The following is a 16214-nucleotide window of genomic DNA, read 5'->3' as shown; positions in this document are numbered from 1 at the left end:
CCGGCTAACAAAAATTGCGCCTCCTCCTCTCTCCTGAACAATGTGACGACACCGTCTGTGTAGGGTATGCTGAACTTCTTTCGCACTGTATAAATGTACAAATGATGGGCCACTGTGTTGAGCTATCATTTGTGGCCAGGTCGCTTCTGAAAAGTAAGCGAATACCTCAGTGGGCTTTTCCTTTTACGGTGGCAATGGCGGAGCCAGGATTTTCAGGTAAGGGAGGTGGGGCAATCCCTCCAGCAATGATAAATTATAGAGGAGTTGTTAGTAAGTTAAGGATTTGTCCCTTGCTTTTTATTCGACGCGTGTGCGGCGATGGCGCAGCCATCGATTGAGGGTAGAATTCGACCGTGTGATCGGCATCATGTTCGCTGAAGGTATTGATGCCTTCAGGGATGTCGTGTACTATATACGAAACTGCGCACAATTCTGAGTCACTTATAACTGCATTGCCGTTACTTATTGCCAGTTATGGATTCAGACTATTGTCCTATGGGGCCGTCCATAAATGACGTCACGCACCTAGGGGGGGAGGGGGGTCAGACATTTGTGACGATGTGTGAAAAGGGGGGGAGGGGGGGTTTGAGAAATGTGACGTCACATCAAAATGCGCAACTTTTAATAAATATAGACAACACGTTCTACTTAATTACATAGACTTTTTTATAAATGTTTTCTCCTACAACATCAGAGTGCAGCGCCACATTAAATACGCACTATAATGACAATAGTTTAAAGTGATTTGAAGTATGTTTTATTTTCAAAATGGAAATATGGTTTGGGGGGGGGGTGACAGAGCTTTGTGACGTCATATTTGAGGGGGGGTCTAACTTTTTGTGACGCCGTGTGACGAGGGGTCAGGGGGGGGGGGTAAAAAAATCGGTCAAAATCGCGTGACGTTTATGGACGGCCCCTATCATCTCATAGAGTCCCTGGCACATCATAATATGCGACAGTGGCAGTCGCAAAATGCCGATGTATTACTAATAAACCTCAATGATCCGATCGAAATGAGGGATTTCGATCGGATCATTGGGGGAGGGGGGGGGGGGGCACGTGCCACCCCACCCCCCACTGGCTCCGCCAGTGATGATGGGTAATTTTTTACCTTTCTTGTATTTTGCACGACTATCATGTTTTTGCATTGTTCGTTGTTGTAACATTCATATCCGCCCCTACTGGACATCTATGAAAGAGATCTTAATAGCTAATCGGATTTCTCCAGTATAAATACGTATTCTCATTCAGTGTTTGTGTATGTTGAACTTCTTTTACACCGTACATAGCCAACCGTATTAATTGGAGGTATGTATGTTGAACTTCTTTCACACCGTACAGAGCCAACCCTGCTAATCGGAGGTGCGGGGAAACAAACTAGACATAAAAAAGCAGATGAACCTGAAGACGGATGCTTGTGTTGCGACCGAAACGTCGTGTTTTCTTTTATTATTATTTTCTATCTACGTAACTTTACCGAAAGAACTAGAGAGTATAAAAAATCAGTTCTTTAGAAATTCGTTTTCAATCTAAATTTAAAAGTGCATAGCTCCAGTGCCTTCTGGTGCGTGGTATTTTATGGTGAACACACCCGCAACAGTAACCAGGGCGGCCAGGGGGAGTTTTGAACCGCAAACCGAACCGCGCTGCTACCTGGCACGTCACCTACCCCTGGATCTCCCTTTCCTCCCAGCCGTCCGTGCTGTCCACTCCCTGCCCCACCTTTTCCCAGTCCAGGTCTCAAGCCTTTCCTATTCTCCACTGCCTATGTCCAACTGTCTTATCTCTCTCTCCATTAGACAAACACGTGATTATAAATATCCCACACTTTTCCCCCAAGATGCCAATGTTTCTATGCAAACATGTGTAGTGAGTCCAACTGAGTTGCAGATATTGTCTTGGGAGCAACACTATTTATTCACCAACTCAACATAACATAACACAACCTACACTTGGGTGTTGAATGCCCATCTAGCTACACTACTTCAGAACTAGATACGGTTCGCTATCCCGGCCCGGACCACAAGCTGGGTCCCGAACCGCGTGGCTAGAGGCTTCTTTTACCCGACGTGGATCTTCTTCACCAGCGACCCCGAAGAACCCTGAGCCCCTCACGGGGCCCCCATTATATCGGCCTGGGCTGGGGCTGGTTCCGCCCCTCACCCCGCCCACCTTCTAGATCTCTCGAGCTTTTTCCCAAAGGCTCCCGAGAGCTCTTTTATACCACGTGACCATCCAGTGGCTTCTGTCCACTGGTGGCCCCCCTCCAATATCATCCGGTCACGTGTCGGCTGGTCAACCAGCGTATCATGCCCCAACGTAACCCTGGCTGGCTGACACTCCCTCTCGCTCCCTCACCGGGAGCCCACACCGCGCACTGTACGTGGTGCCTCCGTGCTGACCAGCGCTCACCCAACCCCCGCTAGGGCTGGTACTACGCCCAGTAAGCGGGCTATACAAAATGCCCTTAAGCAGACCCTCGACGTCGGAGGCCATGGCTGTCCAATAAAAATCCAATTTAAGAGCGACCAGCGTCCTTTTCACTCCGAGACGCAACAACTGTTTATGCACAGCTCATACAACCTCGCCACGCAGGGCAGTAGGAACAACAACAGCATAACGGCGCTATCCTCCGTCCCTGTACATGAGCAGCCTGCCCCGCAGGACAAACGAGGCGACACCTCGCAGAGCTGTACCATCGGCAGACTCCCGGATACGCCGGCGCAAATTAAGGATGACGCTTCTTCTGCCTGCCGGCGTCCCAACACTTGTAATCCAAACCCGAAATCGCATCCTGTACAGCAGGGACATCGCCCATCCCTCCCATCGTGTCCGCAGCGGACGCAACGAGATTGGAGGGGGAGGTCGAGCCGGCTGGTCGACAATGACCGGAACCCGAAAAACAAGCAAACTCCCCGCCTGCTGGCAATCGCGATAGGGCGTCAGTGTTCTTATGGCGAGAACCCTTACGATACGTGACATTGAACAAAAAATCCTGCAGGATTTCGAGCTAGCGTGACAACTGACCGGAGGGCTGATCCACACGCAGCGCGTACTGAAGCGCTGCGTGATCGGAGCGCACCTCGAAATGTCGCCCGTACAAGCATGGCCGATATTGTTGCACAAAATCCACAATGGACAATAGCTCCCGGCGCGTAACAATGTACCGCTGCTCGGCCGGAGACAGCACCCTGCTGCCATATGCGACCACGTGCTCCACGCCATTTACGACTTTGGATAACACCAATGCCGGTATTACTGGTGTCCGTGTCCAACACAAATGGCAACGAAAAGTCGGGATAATGCAGGGGAGGGGCGTTAACCAGCCCATCATGAATAGAGCAGAACGCAGCTTCTTCCTCCTCACCCCAATGAAATTTTTGGCCCTTTGCTGTCAAGGCGTGGAGAGGTTTTGCTATAGATTGGCAATAATAAGAGGCAAAGCGAATAAAACTGCACACCTCGCTGGCCGAGGTGGGGGTCGGTTATGTCCGAACGCAAGCAGTTTTCTCAGGGTTTGTCGTGATTCCGATTTGCTGACAATATGGCCCAAGTATCGAACCGATTTTTGGAGTAGGTGACATTTTTGGGGCTTGAATTGCAGGTCGGCCGCACACATCTTAACGAAAACAGCCCGCAGGCAATCCAAATGCTCATCGAACGTGCGACCGAAAACAATGACATCGTCCAAATATATTAGGCATGAATCCCACTGCAGGCCCGCCAAAACCAACTTCATCAAATGCTGAAAGGTGGCCGGCACGGAATGGAGCCCCATCGGAGGCCGGTTAAACTCGAACAACCCTTGTGGTGTTCGAAAAGCCGTCTTGGGCCTTGAAGCCTCATCAAGCGGCAATTTCCAAAAGCCCGACAGAAGGTCAATGGTGGAAAAGAACCACGCGCCCGCCAAAGCATCCAACAAATTGTCAGGCAAGGGGTATGCATCCATAACAGAAACCTTGTTAAGCTTGCGGAAATCGACACAAAACCGCAAACTGCCATCGTGCTTCTTAACAAGGACGATCAGAGCACCCTTTGGACTTGTGGATGGCGAGATGATATCTGCGGCCAACATCTCATCAACCGCCGCCCGAATGTGTTCCTTTTCGGCCGGGCTCAGGCGGTAAGGATTCTGCCGAATGAGGGCGGCATTTCCCGTGTCGATATGGTGGCTCAAAAGGGACGTGCGACCGATATCAAATTGACTTTTACCAAAAATGTCAGAAAACTCCCGCAGGAGCGCTCTCAGCTTCCCCATTTGTTCCGCGGATAAATCGCCGCATTCAGAGCACAGTCTATCCATCAAGCCCTCATCAACATCCCGAAGTCCGTGAGCCCGAAAGCCGACCCTGACATTTGCCACGACATCCGCCTCCGGACACGCCGGAGATGCATGTGCAATCACGGAACCCTCCTGAATGACCGTAGTGTCCGACCCGGCATTAAGGACTTGGATAAATGGTGCCTGGTCCCGGGACACCAGTGTCTGAGCCGCTACGAGTGACATCCCCCGACTAAGCTTATTGGAAGGGACCCAACACAATACCGTCCTCGACAGCGTGCACATCGAGCGGTTTACGCAATCGAAGGGGCACCAACATTTGCGCGCCGGGCGGAATCCGCACCGTTCGGCACGCAAGCGCTTGCACCATGGCGTTAGCATAACACATGCAGGTTGGAGATGGGAGAAATCCCATATGCCGTCCCGACGGCAATTCCAAACAGCCCTGGTCGATACAAATCTTCAGAGGCATTTTGCCGAGAAAATCGATCCCCAGCAAGCATGGAACAGCCAGGGCTGTAGAAACCAAAACATTGCCCGACAATGTTACACAACAGTTTTCCGACGGATTATCCCCAACGATCTGCCGTTAGCGGCAAAACACGTTGCATCCACCAGCTCCAAAACCTGACACCGGGGGGGGGGGCTAAATATTGTAAATATAGGTCGGAAATAATGGTTGACGCGCTGGCATCAACTAGCATGGGAATCCCAACCCCCTCAATGAACCCAAGCACAGCCGACTGCCCCACAGCCGCCGCAACCACTCGATGTGCCAGCTAGAGGCTTCAACGTTGGCGCAACAACGTTGCACGTTTACTAGGTTTGTGATGACTTGTTAAACGCTACCAATGCCAACTCATTACTGGTTGATTCATAGTCCAGTCACGAAAACTTCTAATCTAGATTGATTCATAGCCCCTTCGTCAATCCACTGCTGTATGAAGGCATCCCCACAGCGTATCGTTCGTGCGGGTTGTCCGACCATACTTCACCAAGCTGGTCAATGCACGTTGTGAGCGGGTGGGGGAAGAGTTTGTGGTCCAGTACCGGTTCAGATATCACTCACCACTGATGTTAGCCGTGACCAGGAATCGAACTTGCGTCATTGGGTTTACAGAGCAGTGCGCTAACCGCTTCCTCAATGTCCACTCATATGTAAAAGAAATTTGATGTGAATTTAAATCAAGAATTTTCATTTTATGTTTTAACAGACTGTTGGGGCAAGTGCTCTTAGCGAGCATCTTTTAAGGCCTGCACGGTACGCGAGAGGGTGGACGGCCAGTACCACGCCCGGTCGCCTTTGTTTCCCTAGTGATGATGAGCACCAGGTACTCATTTGAGGCTGAGTCGACCTAGAGGGAGGCCCAGGACCAGTTCAGATAATCGTCACTGGTGTTGGCCGTGAGCGGGAATCGATCTCGGATCGCTGGGTTCGTAGCGCAAAGCGCAAACCACTACACTACCACTCACACGTGCTAACCCGAGTGACGTCGACCGATGCCACGTGACACCACTTTTGGCGGGAAAGTGCGGTCGGGGACGTCACTATTATGACGTCACTTGCCGTGGGGAAATTTCGTATCTCGCTCCCCATTCTCGGATTATTCCGAAAATCGGGAAGACGCTCACACAATACAGAACACACGTATAATATAGACAAAGCCGCCCCTTGTAACCTACGTAGAATGTGTACTGCAAGTGCCGTAAATGAGCACGGCGCACGAGGGAAGGTGGGGTGGCCAACAGAACACCCAGATGCCTTTGTCTCCCCAGGGCAAATGTTTACACACACACATGCACACGGTGCCCGGGATTCATTTAATCCGGAGTCGACCTAGGGGGAGGCTTAGTAGATAATCACTTGCCACTGATGACGTTAGGCATCGCCGGGAATCAAACCTAGGTTGTCAAGTTCGTGGCTCTTTGCGCTAAGGGGCCGTCCATAAATGACGCCACGCGATTTTGGACGATTTTTGACTCCCCCGCCCACTCGTCACACGGCGTCATAAAAAGTCAGACCCCCCTCAAATATGACGTCACAAAGCTCTGCCCCCCCCCCCCAAAAAAAATAAAACATGCTTCAAATCACTTTAAACTATTGTCACTGTAGCGTATTTAATGTGGCGCTGCACTCTAATGTTGTAGGAGAAAAAAATTATTAAAAAAGTATATTTAATTAAGTAGAACGTGTTTATATTTATTTAAAGTTGCGCATTTTGATGTGACGTCACATTTCTCAACCCCCCCCCCCCTCATCGTCACACATCGTCATAAATATCTGATCCCCCCCCCCTAGATGCGTGACGTCATTTATGGAGGGCCCCGAACCAATTCGCAACCTATCCCCTTAAATACCACTCAGCAGCAGCTGCCACTCCAACTGACCGTAAAGGCCACCACAGCGCGTGGGCCAGGCTAGGTTCACATACAAAGACAAATATTCCCCGTACTAGCTTGTCTGCCCGTCCACGGACAGAAGCTGTAATATTTTACGGTAATATTGAAATGAGGTGCCCAGGGTTTGTCTTGATCCCCGACAGGCATGTCGGCCTCACACATCTTAGCAGATGCTTCCACAGAGTACTTTTTCGCGCTTGTCTTGATAAATTGGCCACAGACATAGCAACATGCGTCTGCCGGATGCTTGCAGCCTCTTAATGCCGTCTCAGAAAAATTCAGATTTGTTTCCACTTAGGCAGCTGGAACTAAACTGAACTGGTGGGCTGAAGTATTTACACTACTATTTATATTACTGGAAAGTTATAAAATGTTCTAGAAATTACTCCAAGTTTACTCAGCACTGAATCTCTCTGGAATGTTCTGGAAAATATGTAAATTTCAAAATATCACTGTCCTGGTCACAAAACCAAAGTTTGTGGGGAATAATAGCCATTTTCTGTACTTTTGAGGCATAAGCAATGAGAAAATAACACTTACTACCCAGGAACAATACATAATTATAATAAAGACCAATTATTCCATGGACAAATATTCTCCACGCATCTCCCCCCACCCCCACTCTCTCCCCCCATCTCTCCTCCTACCCCTCCTCCCACCTCGCTGGAGGTGGGGGGGGCGGTCCCTTTGGGGAGGGGGATAATGAATTGGGTCACGTGGGACTGCTTTGGTTAGGAGGCGTGTGCACTTGTGTGTATGTAGAGATGTGTATGTTTATGTTTACACACGTGTGTCTGTGTGTGTGTATATATAGATAGTGCTATCTTTGGGTGTGCGTGTGGGTGCAGAGAGAGATATAGATTTATAATATATTTATAAATAACGATGATTATTTTCATTGTCAATCTATGTTTTAGTTAATATGCTGTTGCGTGTGTATGTGTGACGTGTATGTGTGTATTTTGGGATGCGGTAACGGAGTGGTTAGTGCCCTGCGCGCGCGCGCGTGTGAACAGCCTATTAAAAGCTATACGGGGGATCTTTGTCTTTTGTATATAGGTGCAGGTACTATGTGTATAAATAGCGGTGTGTGTAGGAGTGCGTTGGGATCACAAAGCAATGCAGGTAAGTACGTTGCAAATACTAACACGGACAAAGACGCCCACTCTTAGAGACTAGCACATACTGTTGAGGCAAGTGCTGTTAGCGTGGATCTGTTATGGCTGGCACGGACGCACATACTGTTGGGGCAAGTGCTGTTAGCGAGGATCTGTTATGGCTGGCACGGACGCACATACTGTTGGGGCAAGTGCTGTTAGCGAGGATCTGTTATGGCTGGCACGGACGCACATACTGTTGGGGCAAGTGCTGTTAGCGAGGAGCTGTTATGGCTGGCACGGACGCACATACTGTTGGGGCAAGTGCTGTTATCGAGGAGCTATGCTGGCCGGCACGACGCACGAGTGGGTGGTCTGGCCAACACCACGCTCGGCCGCTTTTGTCTCCCCAGTGCTGATGGTTACATACTACAGCAGGTGCTAATTTAAAGGCTGAGCCGACAAAGGGCAGATCCAGAATCAGTCGGATATTTCACCTGAAGCTGATTGTGAGAATCAAACTCGGGTCGCCGTTTGTCCTAACGCAGTGCGCTAACCACTACGCCACCGCTCCCAATGACAACAAAGACAAATATCCCCGTAGAGCCTTTCAGAGACTGTTGGGGCAAGTGCTGGTAGTGAGTAGCACCTATGAAGGCCGGAATGGCACACGTGGGGGTGGGTGACCAGCACCACGCCGGCCGCCTTATAAACACTAACATACATCATGATCATCAACCATGCTGAATCCACTGCTGGATGAAGGCCTCCCGAAGGCGTCCCTACCGCCTCTCGCGATCGTGCAATTTATGATTAAGCCACCTAGAACATGCACACGAGCGGGATGCATCGCTCCATCTTCTTGGTAGACGTCCTCTGGAACGTGTTCCATTCCTTGACTGCCACTCCATCCTACTGGAGATCTGCGAAAAAGGAGCTTTATAGCTCATCGGATTCCTCCAGTGTAATTAAATATTCTGATTCTGATCATTGTTCTAGGTCACCATACATCATCCCCGTGTAGCAAGCGCCCGTCAGAGTGTTGCTCTTCTCTTCATTAACCCCCCCCTACCGCCCTCTCTAACCAGATGCTCTCTCCGTCTCCTGCACCTCCTCTCTATCCCTGACACGACAAGGTTCCAGCAACGACCATAATCTCAACAATATCTCAACAACCTTCAACCACGACCAGGATCCCAACAAGATCTCAACAACCATCAACCACTACCAGGTACCCAACAATATCTCAACAACCTTCAACCACGACCAGGATCCTAACAAGATCTCAACAACTTCAACCACGACCAGGTACCCAACAAGATCCCAACAACCTTCAATCACGACAACCTTCAACCACAACCACAACAAGATCTGAAAAACCTTCAACCACGATCTCAACAACGTGGCTATCACCACCCCAGCCACAACCACGACGTCCACCATTGTTCCAACCACAACCCCTCTATCCGCACCACCCTAGCCGCAACCGCCAACTCAACTTAACCAAAACGACCCACGATGGACCCTCCATCCTCCAGTGCCGCCGCTCCCTCTTCGCCTGCCAGCAGCAACTCGAGCTGGGCGGCACCTCCTCCTCTTCCTCACTGCGCACTGGTGCAGGGCTCCTTCTCATGCTCCGGCTCGGCGCTCAGCTCCGCGCAGAGGGCCGCGTGGTTGGCCATGATGAGCGTCGCCATGGCGTCCGCCGTGCTGGGCAACCTCCTCGTGGTCGCCTCCGTGTTGCACTTCAGGCGGCTGCAGACTCGCACCAACGCATTCACGGCGTCGCTCGCCGTCGTCGACCTCCTGGTGGGTCTCCTGGTCATGCCCTTCAAGATGACGCGCTCGGCCTACGGCTGCTGGTTCTACGGGATGGCCTTCTGCGCGGCGCACACGTGCCTGGACATCGCGCTGTGCACTGCCTCCATCCTGCACCTCGCCTGCATCGCCTTTGACCGCCACGTGGCCGTGTGCGACCCGCTGCGTTATGCGCAGCGGGTCACGGCGCGCCACGTCGCCGCGATGGTCGCTCTATCGTGGTGCTGCGGGGCCGTCATCTCGGTGGTGACCGTGTCGCTGGGCTGGAATGTGGTCGGCGTGCCCGACGAGGTGGTGGCGGCCTCATGCACCGACAGCTGCGACTTCCTGCTGGGAGCGCCCTATGCCGTCGGCTCTTCGGTCTGCAGCTTCTTTGGGCCCGCGGCCTTCGTGGTGGTGGCGTACGCGCGGATCCTGCGGGAGGCGCGCCGGCAAGGGAGAGCCATCGCCTGCGAGCAATGGAGGCACCAGCGGCAACAGGAGAAGCAGCAGCAACAGAATGAAGATCAGCAGCAGGGGCGACAGGAGGATGGGGTTGGAGAAGGAGGACGAGGAGGAGCGAGAGGAGAAATGACGGGAAATGGAGGAGTCGTAGGAAAAAGATATGAAATTGGAGGAGGAAGAGCAGAAGGATTAGGAACTGTAGGAAAAATAGGATCGGTACTCGAAGGAGGAAGACTAACAACAGCACCAGCGGGAAAAGCGACCCAGGCAGTAGGACGGGCGGCAGACGCGAAGAGCGAGCGCAACGCGACGAAGATGCTGAGCATCGTCGTGGGCATCTTCCTCGCCTCGTGGCTTCCCTTCTTCCTCATGAACGTGTCCGACCCTCTACTCGGCTACTCCATCGACCCACGCGCCTGGGAGGCCGTGACGTGGCTGGGATACGCGAACTCGGCCGCGAACCCCGTCATCTACGGGATCTTTAGCCCAAACTTCAGGGCCGCGTTCAGAGTCATCGCGGCCAGGAGCGCGTTCCGGGCTGGCTCGAGAGACGTGCAGCTCGGCTTCTGATGATCATGATCATGATGCTGATGGTCATCATGTTGGTGCTGTGGTTTTCACACCTGATGATGATTGCTTGTGTTGCAGTCGAAACGTCGTGAGAATTTTATTGTTTTATATTTTTATTATTTTATTGTTTCCCTTCTACGTGGTGACTTTACCGAAAGAACCAAGAATAATAAGATGCTAGTGTTCTTGATGATGGTGATGATCATGATGATGCTGTTGTATATTGGGAGTCCGCGTGTTCTCTCTCTCTCTGTAGTGGTCGCGTGGATATTATTTCGGTTCCTCCGGTTTTGCCCTCCTCATCACACGCTTAGATCATTAGGCTGCGACTATACATCCCCACGTGTGATGATAGAAGCCACTTCGATGAGCTATGATGTGTGGCCAAAGTTGCCTCTGAAAACGAGCTAAGAACTCAGAGGGTTTTACCTGCTAAATGCGATCGTAGTTTAGTTAAGTGATGATCCTGTTGATATTGTTGCTGATGCTGCTGATAATTGTTGCTGATTATTGTGCTGCTGATGATCCTGCTGAGGATTCTGCTGCTGATAATGGCAATGCTGCTGATACTTTTTTTCTGCTGCTGATAATGCTGCTGATGATTAACAGCGGCGGTCGTAGCATGTATGTATGTTGAACTTCTTTTGCACCGTACGTCGCCAACCGTGCTAATCGGAGGTGCGGCGGAAGGACAACAAGTAGCAGCAGCAGAAACGGCAGGAAACAGAAGCAGCAGCAACTTTACAATGACCAATGTGGTACCGTATTCTCCCGATCGTAAGATGCCGCGTGAAATTACACAACGCAAAGCGTTGCCGTGGTTGCGTAGAGAATATGATTAATGAGATGTAGGGACGCACACAATAACTTTGCGTGTGAAAAACACATTTATACTGTATGTGAAGAGACGGATATGTGGAGACATTGCGGATCTATTGTGTCATTTATCCAGCAGCCAGCCAGCAAGCAAACATTTAAAACAGACATTTATAACGCGCCAGATTTTGCACAGGTCAATAACTCAGAGGCGCAGAGCCAAGCTCAGGACTCCTCGAAAACCTGCCCCAAACAGAGGTGTTTCTTAAAAGTCAGAGTGCGTTCGATGTTGCGGGTGTACAATGGGACAGAGTTCGACACCGAGGTGGCGACAGCAAAGAACTGACGTGAGGCTGTAACAGTTCGAGACCTTCGTGTTCGAAGCAGATATTGAGTGATGCTGCGTAGGGTTCTACCATGTAGCATGATTCTTCACCACGACCCGAGTGGTCATTTTAAGTTGTGTATTACGTATATAGTTTCACGTCGATCTAGGACCCATATCTAATACACAGAGAGAGATAGAGAGACGTGGAAAGAGAGAAGGGGGTCCTTGCCTATAAATATCTGGAAGATCACTCGCATTGACCCTAGCAAACATGACTTATGCTACAATATGGAACCTTTCTGGCCAGTAGCAAAATAAAACAATAGGTTTTATCCTTTCTGGCAATCCTTGTTTGGTGTTTTAACATATAATCTATCGTTATATTTGATACTAGCAAGAAAGGTCCCATGTTGTAGCTGCTCACCCCGAGCTATTAATGCCCTAATAGTGTATTGTCTTTGTGCTGTTCGCCTTTTGGCGTTCTCTGGCCTAAAACTTTGAGACTAGGCTGAGAGGCTAGGCTCAAAAGAAAGCTGTCTTTGGTGTGCAGCAATCAGTTTCAAAGACAATGCATATATCATCAGAGCATGTTTTTAGTTTGCATGTTAATGCAGGATTCATTGGGAAATAACAAGGATTCTGCTTCGTGTTTTAACATCTTCACACCTAAATTTTGATTTAAAGCTTTTGTGACTGCAGGAATTCATATTCTTGGTTCTTTCGGTAAAATCACGTAGAAGGGAAACAATAAAAGAATAAAATATAATACAATAAAATTCTCACGACGTTTCGACTGCAACACAAGCAATCATCATCAGGTGTGAAAACCACAGCAAGAAAATTTGAAAAATGTGGCGGGTTTTTTTACGTTAGCACCACGGAGAGCGATTTGGCAGTTATTCAGGTGGACGAGTCCATCTATGTTCGGAAAAGAGGAGGGGGGGAGACGAAAATAATGGATGCCGTCTGAAAGCCACCGTAAGCGTGAACAATCAATTAAGACCCGAAATGGTTTATCAAATCCTTCCAATGATTGCTAAGCCAGAATCCATCTTCTCGTTTGAAATTGTCTCTGTGTTTGTATATGTGGATAGACTCATGGAGAAATTTGAGACTGACGCCATCCAGACTGCCACTCTGTGCCCAACCTTATGGAAGAGGTCCGTGGATGACACTTTTGTCATCTGGCCACATGGCCGGCCTGCTCTAGACCAATTCTTCGACCACATCAATTCATACACCCAGCCATCAGATTTACCATGGAACTCGAAAAAGATGGCAAGCTACCTTTTTTGGATGTCCTAATAAAAAAGAGATCTGATGGTTCAATGAGCCACTCTGTCTACAGGAAAGCTACCCATACGGATGCTTACCTGAAACCGGATTCCCACCACAATCCATCCCAGAAGAATTCCCTCATCACGACTCTGCACCATAGAGCCCAATGCATATCTGACCAGGAACACATAGCCGGTGAACTCAAGCACGTACACCAAGCTCTTAAGGCTAATGGTTACTCCGACTACACAATCCGCAAAGCTATCACTCCAACCATGAAGAAGGACCCTCTTGAGGAGCCTTTCAAAACCATCACTTTACCCTACATTGCGGGGATCACAAAAAAGATCTCCAAAATCTTGAATAAACACAAGATCCAGGTCCGATTCAACACATTACATAAAATCCGTGATCTGGTTCCGTCTGTAAAAGATGTGATTCCGGAAATACAGTACCCTGGCGTCTACAAACTAAGTTGCCTCTGTGGTAGTAGCTACATTGGCGAAACCAAACGACATGTCTCGGACCGCATTCGTGAACACAAAGCAGACCTAAAACACGGTAGGACCAACACCTCGGCCGTGGCAGATCACTGTTATAATTTAGTAGGCTCACATGACATTGACTTCTCCAAGACAGAGGTTATTTGCAAGCCATCTGGCTACAATGAGAGATTCGTTCATGAGGCTATCCACATATACAAGCACAGAGACAATTTCAACCGAGAAGATGGATTCTGGCTTGGCAATCATTGGAAGCATTTGATAAACCATTTCGAGTCTTAATTGATTGTTCACGCTTACAGTGGCTTTCAGACTGCATCCATTATTTTCGTCTCCCCTCTCCTTTTTCCCCAAACATAAATGGACTCGTCCACCTGAATAACTGCCAAATCGCTCTCCGTGGTGCTAACGTTAAAAAAAACGCTAATTTTTTCAAATTTTCTTGCTGTGATTTTCACACTTGATGATGATTGCTTGTGTTGCAGTCGAAACGTGAGAATTTTATTGTTTTATATTTTTATTATTTTATTGTTTCCCTTCTACGTGACTTTACCGAAAGAACCAAGAATATGCATCCCTGCAGTCACGAAAGCTTTAAATCTTCACACCTGTCTTATTGCCAGAAAGGGTAAACCTATTGTTATGACTGATGTTGATGAGGCATTGAATGTCGAAACCGGTCCAGAGATTTTTACTTGAGTTGAAACCAACTGAACTTATGCACGCCCAGGCTTCCCTGTACTGGTTAATGGGATGTGTAAAAAAATGATATGTGGAGAGACAGAGATGTGAAGGAGACGTCGTCTGCTCGTGTATTTTGTTAATTAAAATCAGACTCGCCCTGGAATTCTGATTATCTGTGTTACGAAAATCACATTGGCATTATTAACAGCAGCAGCAATTTCATGAACATCCTGATCATCAGGAACATCAGCATGATGATGATTTGCACGGTTGCCTACGTACGGTGCGATAGAAATTCGACATTCATCATCATCATGAATTTTATTACCATCATCATCATGAATTTTATTACCATCATCAACATCAATTTCATGAACATTCTGATCATCATCAGGAACATCAGCATCATCAGCATCATCATGGATTTAATTGCCATCATAACGTCAATTTCTATATTATGAACATCGTCAGCATTATCATGATTGCTATCGCTTAGCGATAAGGGAAATAGGAGGGTGGGAGGAGTGGGGGTGAGTGGTGATGAGAGACGGAATAATTCCCCCCTCGCCCCACACTCCCCCCCTCCTTCCCCCCCCTCCTTCCCCCCCCTCCTTCCTCCCCCCTCCCTCCTCCTCCCTCTCCTCACGCCCCCCGAGGCTGGTAATCGGTGAGTGATAATTGAAGGTGTGACGCTCAGGGATTACGAGTATCGCGAACCAATTAGGAGTTAATTGGTTTGTGTTAGAATACAAATTGGGCTATATTTATAACTGTGTGTGTGTTATTTATAGGTGTGTGTGTGTCAGTGTGTATGTATAGTGGTAGTGTAGCGGTTGTCGCGCTGCGCTACGAACCTGGCGACCCGAGTTCGATTCTCGCTCACGGCAACCAACACCGATGACGATTATCTGAACCGGTCCTGGACCTATCCTAGGTTGGCTCAGCCTCAAATGAGTACCTGGTGCGGTGTGCAAACATCGCCACTAGGGAGACAAGGGTGGCCGGGCGTGGTTGCTGGCACACTCACTCCCTCGTGTGCCGTGCCGGCCTTCATAGGTGCTCGCTAACAGCTCTTGCCCCAACAGTCTGTCAAGGCTAAACGGGTGATCATTGTCTTTTGTATAGTATCTGCGTTTGTTATGGAGGGCGGTGGCGGAGCGTTGAGCGCAGTGCGCTATGAACCCAGCTTTCTCGCGTTCGATTCCCGGTCAAGACTAAAATCAGTGGCGAATGTGACATCTGAACCGAGTCCTGGATCCCTGTGTGGTGAAGTATGGTGAAGCAACATCTGCGGCCGACTGGGGCTTTGGGAGACCTTCACCCAGCAGTGGATTGATAAAGGGGCTGGTAGGTTATTATGAAAACGATGTCCGAATCATCTGCAAATGTTACATTGAGGGCCGATGGCGAGCAAGACGAATTATCCGGCGATGCGGCGGCTGCTGCTGCTGCTACGTCGGCAGTTTTGCACAAGCACAGCCTACAACACAACTCCACGCGTTCACTGTCAATAACGCTTCGTGCGTGTGATCTAAAAACGAAGCATCTGTAATAGGCGACGTTTCGGGCAATGGTCCTTCTTGACCCTTCGTGTGTTAAAAAGAAGGCCTATTCAGCAATACGTCGCCTGTTTTAGGTATCTTTTTTCTCTATTAAGGCCACACTTTGCATTAATTCCAAACGGCATTGATTTTATTTTGTTGCGAATAATTGCAGTGTTGCCGCGATGTAGTTTTTCACCACATGCTACGATCTTAATTTCTACGATATGACGATTATCGCGATACCAGTCTTCCCACACGTTTGTAATCGCAATTCGCCTATTTTGTATCATATTTTTTATGCCGCTGCGTTTTGCTGTACTGTACTTCTAGTCCGAATAAATAGTCACTGTCGAGTCTCTTAACTGATGTTCATTCACCATGAGGCCCTGCCATGAGTATTCTGATCTTTGCAGCTGGTAACGCAAAGCCCCACCGAGTAGCTATTTAAGA

General features: G+C 49.2%; 1 protein-coding gene across 1 annotated transcript; it reads left to right on the top strand.

The window, feature by feature from the left end:
- Positions 1-8666: 8666 nt before the first annotated feature.
- On the top strand, positions 8667-14383 carry LOC116944444 (trace amine-associated receptor 365-like). The gene has a single exon (XM_076068472.1). It carries the CDS (start codon positions 9298-9300, stop codon positions 10609-10611), a length of 1314 nt encoding a protein of 437 aa, XP_075924587.1. The 5' UTR covers positions 8667-9297; the 3' UTR covers positions 10612-14383.
- Positions 14384-16214: the final 1831 nt, after the last annotated feature.

The sequence above is a fragment of the Petromyzon marinus genome, chromosome 21, assembly GCF_048934315.1.
Source record: "Petromyzon marinus isolate PM22_M1 ecotype Great Lakes invasive population chromosome 21, UKy_Petmar_22M1.pri1.0, whole genome shotgun sequence".
Classification (NCBI taxonomy): Eukaryota; Metazoa; Chordata; class Hyperoartia; order Petromyzontiformes; family Petromyzontidae; genus Petromyzon; species Petromyzon marinus.
Note: the sequence above shows the minus strand (reverse complement) of the source record. Positions and strands in the feature narration are given on the sequence as shown.

Coding starts and splice junctions, on each gene's coding strand:
- LOC116944444 (XM_076068472.1), top strand. CDS start 9,298: ATGGACCCTCCATCCTCCAGTGCCGCCGCTCCCTCTTCGCCTGCCAGC.